Raw genomic sequence first — 12504 nt, forward strand, 5'->3', positions numbered from 1 at the left:
GTGATGGCTTTGATACAACCGGATTGGAAGTGAGAGCGGTGAGGTTTATGCAGCTCTCACTGGAACTTGTTTCTAACGTCTGTATTTCTGTCAGCCGTTAGAAACAGCTTAGTCTCTCAACTTTAAAGGGAATCAGAAAATGACCTGTTGTTTAAATTGTTTTTATGTTAAACAGAACTGGCTTAGTTGCCCATAGTGACCAATCAGATTTCACCTTTAATTTTTCACAGCGCCTTTGGAAAATGAAAGGTGGAATCCGATTTGTTGCTATGGGCAACTAAGCCAGTTCTACTTTACACTAGTTTGATAAATCTCCCCTTAGCACTTTTGCAATGGCCACTAAGCCTAACATTAGTGCCACACCTATACACATTACTCATCAGCAGTCATCTCATTATCTCAGACAGGATTACAACAGATAACACATACAAATAAAGGATACAGGATCCACCATTCACAATAGGTGATAGTCACAGCTTATCTACTCATTCCTTGTACAATGACCTCTGTACAGGTGACAGAGCCTAGAAAACTCTCCCATAGAAGTCAATAGGGGCCCCCCTGTCCATTGTGTCTATGGTCCACAGAGGCAGCGGCAAAGTGCATCTCTAAATGCTGTTAACAAAACCTAAGGCAAGATAGCTGCCCCCATAATCATGTTTAGTAAATAGAATTTAAAAATATACAACCAGAAATTAAATATATTATCTGGTTTTAACTGCTAGAAAATAAGGTACACAATCCCTCTTGGTGAATCTTTTCCCACAAAACTATATATCTGCAGATGACAATAGAATATTATGGTAACAAGTTCTTATTAAGGGGGGGGGGGGGTTAATCTGAGGACCTATCCTTAGGAAAGGTCATCAATATCAGACTGGTGGGGGTCAGACTCCTGGCAACCTCAAACCTCACAGCTCAACTGATAAATGGAGCATTAGTGTACCGAAACTAGCAGAGCTCCGTACATTGTGCTGTGACCTATCTGAAGGTTAGGTCATCAATATGGAAGTCCTGGAAAATCTTTTTAAATACCTAGACCTTCATGAATCACACACGCTTTAAAGAAAATGATGAAGGCATTAAAGTGGTTATCCCCTGCACACAGGGAGAAGCTGCAGTGGCGGTGTGGGGACCAGAAGCGGCGCAGGGAGCCAGGTAAGTATATTTAATGTGAGGGGCCAGGCATATGGGGGAGCTTTTTATACTCTTGGATAACCCCCCTTTAAAATGTAAAAAAAAAAAAAAAACACAAATAGGAGACAGACTATAACATCTCTTCAAAAAAACCTCATTTATTTTTTTTACTTTGTAGCACTTTAATAGACAAACATATTATATACAAATATACACATTGGCAGCTGCTGGTCAATTTATAGAGTATCCTTCAAAACTACAAATGTTGCTGATCTACATGTCCTCGGATGTCCTATCAATTAGTCAATGATGTAAATGTGAGATCTGGGGACGCAGCATCCAATGGTTATTGCTAAGAATCATGAGAAATGTAATTCGGCAACAAAGAATTGGAATAGGTCAATGAAAAATTGACCATTTGTAAATCTAATTTCACATGGAAATTGTGTGGAATTACAGCTTATGCATGAAAACCCCTCATCTAGGATATCTGCCTGCGACACAGGGGTTAACTTCCCTATAATTGACCATATCAGGAAGCTCCTGTGCGCGTGTTCTTGGAGGCTGCCAGCATTGCTCTTACTTTAGCCATTAAGTCCTGGAAAACAAAAGGTCACACATAATGAATATTACTTGAAACGCATTAGAGAACTACAGAAAGGACATTTCCATGCAGCTATACACAGGACTTCACATGAAACAACCAGATTCTGGATAAATCCCCATGCTGCAATTGACAAACAATGTTTTACACATCTACTTAAACTGCTAATATAATTTAACAGCATAATCAGGGTGTCAAATGACCCAGGCTGCTACTTTACATTGTGCTCTATTTTAGGTTATTACATTTGTTATACTGTGTCTGCCAGCTTGTTCTTTATGTTCCTGGAGGAAAGCCAAGAAAATTCTGTGAATCAGGGGCAGCTTATGTACCATAAGCAAAGGAGCCTTTGTTAGAAGAATATCTGAATGTACATAGACTATTAAATATGAATGATGATAAAAGATTTCTATTTTGGAACACAAAACCTCAAACTGGAGCTAGGATACATTTTATACATCTCTCTCACAATATAGTCACACTAAAACATAAACGCAAATTGTACATAAAACACAATATGCTCAAATAAAATATCTTAAAGTGTTACCAGTCCTTTATAAAAATGTACTGTTAGGGTCCATTCATACGTCTGCAACTGTTTAGCGGTCCACATCCGCAAAACACGGACACCGGCCATGTGCGTTCCGAATTTTGTGGACCACACATGGCCGGCACTATAATAGAAATGCCTTTTCCTGTCCGTGGCTGTGGACAAGAATAGGACATGTTCTATTTTTTGGCGGGGCCACGGAACGGAAATGCGGATGCGGCCCCAATGAAAATGAATGAATCTGCACCATTTCCGCAAAATTGCGGAACAGATGCAGACCCATTTTGCGGACGTGTAAATGGACCCTTACTTGCATATAGCATCATTTAGTGCACGGAGCTCATATAACCCTTGTAATCCCGGACTCTTAATGTGCCATGCTAGCACTGACTACGCCAGGCAGTTACCAAGGGCTGAAATTAGTGAGATCACTGCTGTGGCTTGAGGTTAGCACTTTACACCTAAAAACAATGGAATAAGGCTGGTTGGGGGATTGCAGAGCAGCAGGAGATCAGAAGCATGAGTTTTCTCTAGTAAATCATGCCAACCTAATTCTTTTTTTCATAAAGCAGAGATGCCCTTTTACTTCAAACCACTAATATTAGGGCTGACGCACATCAACTGACATAGCACACAAGCATATTACATATTTACTGGGGTATAAAGCTTTTTTGATACACTCCAGAGACACAGATCTTTAACCTTTCAGGATAGGGTTAATTAACTATGCAGTAAACAGAGGAAGACGCTATGCTTCTATTGGATCTGGCAATTAGATGATCGCGGGGTGTCTTGGGGGCAGAGAGAGGATTGATCAGGGTCTTGGCAGAGCTGATCAGGGTCTGCATTGTACAATGCCCCCACAGGTGCTGTTTTCCCATGTAACTGGGGCTCCTTTGAATGCCCCAGTTGCAATGAAAAGCGCAAATACTAAAAAAACAAGTGTCTCTTAGGGGACATATGTTTTACATTTATTTTTGGCACATAAGTACAAAATATAATAAAATACAAAAAAAAATATATATATATTTAAAGGGAACCTGTCACCTCCCAAAACCATCCTAAGCCACCAGCAGTGTGTTTCTGATGATGCCTTTCTTCCTAAAGGCAGATGCAGCAAAAGTACACATGCTGTAAGTCAAGTGGGCAGCGGCCTCCTTGCTTCAAGTCACGGTAACCGCGCCTCCTTCCCTGTGACTGACAGCCGGCTGTTCGGCAAAGGCAGCCAAACTTTCGTGCATAAGTGAAGGGGCAAGGAAGGGGGCGTGGTTACCGTGACTTGAGGCAAGGAGGCCGCTGCCTCCTTGACTTCAAGCATGCGTGGAGAAGCGCGACGGACAGGGGATAAAACAACGTTTTCAGTACTTTTGCTGCATCTGCCTTCAGGAAGAAAGGCATCATCAGAAACACACAGCTGGCAGCTAGGGATGGTTTTGGTAGGTGACAGGTTCCCTTTAAGAAAATCTCCCACACCAACTGAAAGAGTTACCATTATCTCCTCTTGGGGGATATAATAAATAAAAAAAATACAATAAAAAATAAAATACTACTACCACCTTCTTTTAAAAAAAAAAACCTACTTTTTCTAATCTATAGGGGCAGTGATACTGCCAATTTTGGTAATACACTAACTACTGAAATTGTAAATTTCTATTAGAATAATAGCTGTAAAGTGGCCCATTTTGAGCCTTAGCAATGCTCCTCTGTCTTCTGTTACATAACAGTGAAGACTTGCTCAACACTGACTGTTATGTAACAGAAGACAGAGGAGCATTGCTAAGGCTCAAAATAGCCACTTTACAGCTATTATTCTAATAGAAATTACAATTTCAGTGATTAAAAGGGGTTCTGCACTTTGTTTAAACTGATGATCTATCCTCTGGATAGATCATCAGCATCTGATCAGCGGGGGTCCGACAACTGGGACTCCCGCCGATCAGCTGTTTGAGAAGGCAGCGGCGCTCCAGTAGTGCCACGGCCTTCTCACAGTTTACTGCAGGCCCAGTGACAACATGAATTGAGCTTGAATGGAGCTTAGCCCGGCCCAGGACAGTTGATACTAGTTGACACATCACTGGGCCAGCGGTAAACAGTGAGGCTGCTGGAGCGCTGCTGCCTTCTCAAACAGCTGATTGGTGGGGGTGTCGGACCCCGCCGATCAGAAGTTGCTGATCTATCCAAAGGATAGATCTGGACTTCAGTGACTGTTGGTGCTGCCTTGGATTTTCCTATATAGATCATCAGTTTAAACAAAGTGCAGAACTCCTTTAAAGTATATTACAAAAATGGTCAGCATCACTGCCTCTACACATTACAAAGATAACCAAAAAATGACAGATACACTTTAAAGAGTAAGGAGCTGTAGAATAAAAAGAATGACTTTTTAACATGTTTGGCAGTTTTTTTGCAAAAAAATAAATAAATATATAAGTGTATCTGTCATTTTTTTTCTGTAATGTGTAGAGGCAGTGATGCTACCCATTTTTGTAATATACTTTAAAGGGGTTCTGCACTTTGTTTAAACTGATGATCTATATAGGAAAATCCAAGGCAGCACCAACAGTCACTGAAGTCCAGAGTGCCCGCAGTATAGACGTAACCAACCATCAGAACATACAAAAGAAAAACAACCGCAGCACTTCCATAGGTGAAAAATTAGTGGAGTCCTTTATTCACCCACGCAATGTTTCAGTCCGCTTTCTGGGACCATTCTCAAGCGACTCCACAAATTTTTCACCTATGGAAGTGCTGCGGTTGTTGTACCTGTTATACCTGATGTACCTGTGCGCCAAATTTGGTGGAGATTGGTCCAGTCGTTTGGTTGCGTATAAAGAACGTCCAGACAGACAGACGCTCATTTTTATATATATAAGATTCCGTGTGTTGTAAAAAGATAGACAGTTTCCCCCATAACAGTGACCTCCACAGTGCCCGCCCATTTAACATTGACCTCCACAGTGCCCGTCCCTTTAACATTGACCTCCACAGTGCCCACCCCTTTAACATTGACCTCCACAGTGCCCGCCCCTTTAACATTGAGCACCCCTTTAACAGTGACCTTCACAGTGACCACCCCTTTAACAGTGACCGCTATATAGTCTGTCACATAAATGAAAAGCTACAACCACTAAACCACCACATGCGTTAAATCACAAAACAGTGTCTCGTCATTAAGGCCTTTTCATGCCCGTCATTAAAATGTTAACCAATGAGACCTTTCCCTGGAAAGTTCTTACAGATTATTGCAGGGCACTGGTCACACAAGTATGACCGATAATCAGGGAGAAGGAGGTGGCAACAACCAATGAGTGTCGTCCTGTGTAGTAAAGGAAAGCGCTTATTTATGAATAGGAGCCAGGATAGAAGGAAATGTCATCTCTTAAGACCCTATTACACTTACACTGCACTAATTTTGGGCTGCTTACTGGGAAAAAGTGGTCACAGAAACGCTCATTCCTGGTATCCGGCTGTACAATCATGCCGCTGATCAGCCGATGAATGAGCAATCACTCATTTGTCAGGATGAAAGATGCACCGCCTGCCCGCTTATCTCACTTTATGAATGAACGGGCAGGCGGCGCATGAGGAGGGAGCTGCGGCAGGCGGCGCATGACCGAGGGAGCTGGCGGTCTGTGCCGTCTTAATGCTATACATACCGTACTACAGTAAGTACAGAACAGTGCAGTATACATTAAGATATGGATCGGATTGAATGTACTTAACAGCTGCGGGGCCCGGTGTATTAGAGTAGAATCACTGCACCACGCCCCGCCATGAGTGTCTCCGCCTCCTCCCTCCACACTGATGCATCTGATGGGGGATCTGTAGATGACATAAGTGTCATCCACAGATCCCCCCCCCCCCCCCATAACAGTGCGTCATCCACAGATCCCCCCATAACAGTGCGTCATCCACAGATCCCCCCCCCATCAGTGTCATCCACAGATCCCCCCCCCCCCCATCAGTGTCATCCACAGATTCCCCCCCCCCCCATCAGTGTCATCCACAGATCCCCCCCCCCCCCATCAGTGTCATCCACAGATCCCCCCCCCCCCATCAGTGTCATCCACAGACCCCCCCCCCCATCAGTGTCATCCACAGATCCCCCCCCCATCAGTGTCATCCACAGATCCCCCCCCCATCAGTGTCATCCACAGATCCCCCCCCCATCAGTGTCATCCACAGATCCCCCCCCATCAGTGTCATCCACAGATCCCCCCCCATCAGTGTCATCCACAGATCCCCCCCCATCAGTGTCATCCACAGATCCCCCCCCATCAGTGTCATCCACAGATCCCCCCCCCCCCATCAGTGTCATCCACAGATCCCCCCCCCCCATCAGTGCATCATCCACAGATCCCCCCCCCCCATCAGTGCATCATCCACAGATCCCCCCATAACAGTGCATCATCCACAGATCCCCCCCCATAACAGTGCATCATCCACAGATCCCCCCCATAACAGTGCATCATCCACAGATCCCCCCCCATAACAGTGCATCATCCACAGACCCCCCCCATAACAGTGCATCATCCACAGATCCCCCCCATAACTGTGCATCATCCACAGATCCCCCCCCATAACTGTGCATCATCCACAGATCCCCCCCCATAACAGTGCATCATCCACAGATCCCCCCCCATAACAATGCGTTATCCACAGACCGCCCCATAACAATGTGTCATCCACAGATCCCCCCCCCATAACAGTGCGTCATCCACAGATGCCCCCATAACAGTGCATCATCCACAGATGCCCCCATAACAGTGCATCATCCACAGATCCCCCCCATAACAGTGCATCATCTACAGATCCCCCCCATAACAGTGCATCATCCACAGATCCCCCCATAACAGTGCATCATCCACAGATCCCCCCATAACAGTGCATCATCCACAGACCCCCCCCATAACAGTGCATCATCCACAGATCCCCCCCATAACTGTGCATCATCCACAGATCCCCCCCATAACTGTGCATCATCCACAGATCCCCCCCATAACAGTGCATCATCCACAGATCCCCCCCATAACAGTGCATCATCCACAGATCCCCCCCCATAACAATGCGTTATCCACAGACCGCCCCATAACAATGTGTCATCCACAGATCCCCCCCCCCATAACAGTGCGTCATCCACAGATGCCCCCATAACAGTGCGTCATCCACAGATGCCCCCATAACAGTGCGTCATCCACAGATCCCCCCATAACAGTGCGTCATCCACAGATCCCCCCATAACAGTGCGTCATCCACAGATGCCCCCATAACAGTGTGTCATCCACAGATCCCCCCATAACAGTGCGTCATCCACAGATCCCCCCATAACAGTGCGTCATCCACAGATCCCCCCATAACAGTGCGTCATCCACAGATCCCCCCATAACAGTGCGTCATCCACAGATCCCCCCATAACAGTGCGTCATCCACAGATCCCCCCATAACAGTGCGTCATCCACAGATCCCCCCATAACAGTGCATCATCCACAGATCCCCCCATAACAGTGCGTCATCCACAGATCCCCCCATAACAGTGCGTCATCCACAGATCCCCCCATAACAGTGCGTCATCCACAGATCACCATTAGTTCAAAACCTACCAAAAGCACACCTTTTGGTTCAAAATATTTTTTTCTTATTTTCCTCCTCAAAAACCTAGGTGCGTCTTATCATCAGGTGCGTCTTATAAAGCGAAAAATACGGTAGTTCATTTATAGATTTTTTTATTTTATCACAAAAAGAGGCAGAAGCTCTACACAAGACATCGCTGATCCTGCCTGTCCTCACTGCGCTCCGTTCTGCATACAACAATGGCACAGGATATCCTGCACTGATGTTCTATGACAGAGAGGGAGGGAGAGGTGACCCCCTTAAGACAGTGCTCACTGCAGCAGATCTAATACAAATCAGTATCCGTACAACTCATACATGGAGGCCATGTACGGATTCTCTGTGCGTTTCAGGAGGCAGGAACTTCAGGGGCCCTTTTTTGTGACAAACTCAATAAATAAACTACCGTATATTACAAAACTTATTTTAGGCCATTTCTAACAGTTTGAAATAACTATAAGTGAACGTATAGGTAGACTTTAGCAATACGTAACATAAGCTCATGGAAAATAGAAGGATAATACACACTTATGTGAAGTATAGAAGTACATGACACAAATTAGAGACATATAGAAGCAATGTCCACAAGGAATCCTTCTAATATCCAGAATGAAAAAGTATCCTGAAATTGAATGATATTTTTTGCATTTTCTGACAGATTTCACCAACTTGGAGAAAACGAAAAGCAAGTGCCTCTTGGAGTGATGGGGAAGGTTGGTTCACATCCATTACTGTAGATTTATTTTTAATAGAATGAGAAGTAAAAGTCCATGCTTTTGAACATATTTCTGTAATCATCAGGTGAAGATGAGGAGACCACGGCAGAGCAGGAAACCAAAGATGGGAACATTGACCACCAAGCTGAACTCACTGATTTACTGCGGGAAGGTAAGAGGATTTCTCTTTTTGGGGGGAGGGTAATTACATTATAGGATGGGAAGATAGTGCAGATAGAGACCGGGGGCAAGGTAATGGGACTGGGGGAGGAATGGAAGGAGGGACTAGAACAGTTCAGAAGGAAAGGTGCACGGGAAAAAATATACATAAACCTCTTAAATTGTATGTATACTAATGCCAGAAGCCTGACTAATAAAACTGGTGAACTGGGATTAGTGATATGTGAGGAGGACTATGACAGTGGGAATAACTGAGACATGGCTGGATGATAGCTATGACTGGGCGGTTAATGTACAGGGCTACAGTCTGTTTAGAAAGGATCGCAAAAGCCAGAGAGGGGGAGGGTCTGTCTTTATGTAAAGTCATGTCTAAAGACCACCCTCCGGGAAGATATAAGTGAGGGACATGAACATGTGGAGTCACTGTGAGTAGAAATACATGGCGCTAAAAACAACAATAAATTACTAATAGGAGTTTACTATAAACCACCTAATATACCAGAGTCCACAGAAAATCTACTACTAAACGAGATAGACGAGGCGGCAAATCATAATGAGGTGGTTATTATGGGGGACTTCAACTACCCAGATATAGACTGGGAAACTGAAACTTGTATATCTCATAAAGGAAATAGGTTCTTGGCAATAACCAAAGACAATTACCTCTCCCAACTGGTTCAGGACCCGACTAGAGGGACGGCCATACTGGACTTAGTATTAACCAATAGGCCGGACAGAACAACAGACGTGCAGGTTGGGGGACACCTGGGAAATAGTGACCACAAAGTAATAACCTTCCAATTGTCATTCAAAAGAGCGTTTCTTCAGGGAGGAACAAAAATACCAAACTTCAAAAAAGCTAAATTTTGCCAACTAAGAGAGGCCATAGGTCTAACTAAATGGGATAAAGTCCTCAAAAATAAAAATACAGCCACAAAACAGGTTATTTTTAAAAGCATCCTAAAATCTAATTGTGAGAGGTACATACCTTATGGGAATAAAAGATTAAGGAACAAGAAGAAAACAATGTGGATAAATAGAACTGTAAAGAAGGCAATAAATAAATAAAAAAAAAAAAAAAAAGCATTTAGAGCACTAAAGAACTATAAGGAAAAAAAAAATTGAATATGTAAAAAACAAATAAAAGTGGCCAAAATAAAGACACAAAGGTTATTTGCCAAAGAGAGCAAAACTAACCCTAAAATGTTCTTCAATTATATAAATGGTAAAAAGTATAAGGGCTCATGCACACGGCCGTTGTGCAAGCAGCGTTTTAGTGTCCGCCTCAAAAGCGAACGGAGACCAAACGCAGCCAAACTGATTCATTCTAAACGGATCCTTATCCTTTCAGAATGCATTAGGGCTGAACTGATCCATTTTGGCCCACTTGTGAGCCCTGAAACGGATCTCACAAGCGGACCCAGAAACGCCAGTGTGAAAGTAGCCTTTACTGTAAAAACCAGTGTCAGGCAGCTGCTGCCAAGGACAATAAGAATATGGGTTGCATCAAATGAGGTATAGATCCCCGTGAAGGGAACATAGCCCTACCACTTTACAAAATCACTAGTCAGACCACACATGGAGTACTGTGTACAGTTCTGGGCTCCTGTAAACAAGGCAGACATAGCAGAGCTGGAGAGGGTTCAGAGGAGGGCAACTAAAGTAATAACTGGAATGGGACAACTACAGGACCCTGAAAAATTATCAAAATTAGGGTTTATTCACTTTTGAAAAAAGACGACCGAGGGAAGAGCTAATAACTATGTATAAATATATCAGCGGTCAGTACAGAGATCTCTCCCATCATCTATTTATCCCCAGGTCTGTGACTGTGACGAGGGGACATCCTCTGCGTCTGGAGAAAAGGTTTGTACACAAACATAGAAGAGGATTCTTTACGGTAAGAGCAGTGAGACTATGGAACTCTCTGCCTGAGGAGGTGGTGATGCTGAGTACAATAAAGGAATTCAAGAGGGTCCTGGATGTATTTCTGGAGCGTAATAATATTACAGGCTATAGCTACTAGAGAGGGGTCGTCGATCCAGGGAGTTATTCTGATTGCCTGATTGGAGTCGGGAAGGAATTTTTTTTCCCCCTTAAGTGGGGAATATTGGCTTCTACTTCAGTTTTTTTTGTGCCTTCCTCTGGATCAACTTACAGGATGACAGGCCAAACTAGATGGACAGATGTCTTTTTTCGTACTATATACTAGGGATCGACCGATATTGATTTTTTAGGGCTGATACCGATAATTTGTGAACTTTCAGGCCGATAGCCGATAATTTATACCGATATTCTGGGAATTTTCATTTTTGAAAAAATAAATAAAAAAATTCCCACAAATATGCTGAAAATTAATGTTTATTGTTAATGTGTATTTTTTTTTTTTTTTGTAAATCTTTCTTTTTCATTTATATTTAATATTTTGGAGTTTTTATTATTTTTTTTGTAACTTTTTTTTTTAAACTAACTTTTAGCCCCCTTAGGGACTAGAACCCTTGTCCTATTCACCCTGATAGAGCTCTATCACGGTGAATAGGAGCTCACACTGTCCCTGCTGCTGTGTGCTTTGTGCACACAGCAGCATGGAGCTTATGGCAGCCAGGGCTTCAATAGCGTCCTGGCTGCCATGGTAACCGATCGGAACCCCAGCATTACACTGCTGGGGCTCCGATTGGAGGAGCAGGGGAGAGGGGATCCTGTGGGGGGGGCGCACTGCGACTGGGGTGGGGGGGCGGGGGGGGGGCGCACCACTGCTTAATACTGGGGGGGAGGGGGGGCGCACTGCGCCACCAATGTCTGATACTGGGGGGCGCACTGCGCCACCAATGAAGCTTAATCTCTAATTTATTCATATACAGGAGGCGGGAGCTGGCTGCAGGATCACATAGCCGGCTCCCGACCTCTATGAGCTGTAGCTGCGATCCGCGGCACCTGAGGAGTTAACTACCGCAGATCGCAGCTACAGCTCATAGAGGCCGGGAGCCGGCTATGTGATTCTGCAGCTCCCGCCTCCTGTATATGAATGAATGATAGATTAATCTTCATTGGTGGAGCAGTGGCCATAGCTCCTCCCCTCCTCCTGTCCCCTGTACTTTCATTGGCTGCAGCGGCAGGAGCAGCACAGGGGGAGGAGACACTGCTTCCTTCTCCCCTGTGCTGCTGCTGAGGGAACGCGGAGAGCGCTGACAGCAGCGCGATCTGTGTTCCCCATACGCTATCGGAATATCGGCAAAATAAATGCCGATACCGATAGTGTTCAAAATCCTGAATATCGGCCGATAATATCGGTAAATCCGATAATCGGTCGATCCCTACTATATACTATGTTACTAAGAAGGGATTATTTAGTCAATAAAAGTTAAGTTTTATATGAGATATAAATAGGCACTTGTTAAAATAAGGTAAATGGTAGTCTAAGAATAATGGAAAAATGGGTGTTAATAGGCAGATGCACACAAGCACTAATCAACATTTTTTTGCAGCCCCTTGAAACAGAATAATGTGACAATGAGGCACCAAGAAAAAAAAAGAAAAAATATAAAAAATAAAAATAAAACGCTTACGGTAATGGTCAAGCCTCATTATAAAAGCATGCTCATACGTTTAATGGGCTATTTGTTTTTCTGGGCGACAAATTTAATTGCTTGGCGGATAAAGCTTCTGGGGGCAGAGCAGGGGGAGGAAAAACCATATGTTTAACCTGT

At 44.0% G+C, this 12504-nt stretch overlaps 1 protein-coding gene across 1 annotated transcript in view; it reads right to left on the reverse strand.

The window, feature by feature from the left end:
• Positions 1-1275: 1275 nt before the first annotated feature.
• The window catches only part of LOC122924490 (splicing factor SWAP), a 181604-nt gene continuing 170375 nt past the window's right edge, over positions 1276-12504 (reverse strand). The window contains exon 18 of the mRNA XM_044275621.1: positions 1276-1735. Coding sequence (XP_044131556.1) covers positions 1670-1735 — 66 coding nt within the window. The 3' untranslated portion in view covers positions 1276-1669. The remainder of the gene's footprint in view (positions 1736-12504) is intronic.

The sequence above is a fragment of the Bufo gargarizans genome, chromosome 1 (genome assembly GCF_014858855.1).
Source record: "Bufo gargarizans isolate SCDJY-AF-19 chromosome 1, ASM1485885v1, whole genome shotgun sequence".
NCBI classification, from domain to species: Eukaryota; Metazoa; Chordata; class Amphibia; order Anura; family Bufonidae; genus Bufo; species Bufo gargarizans.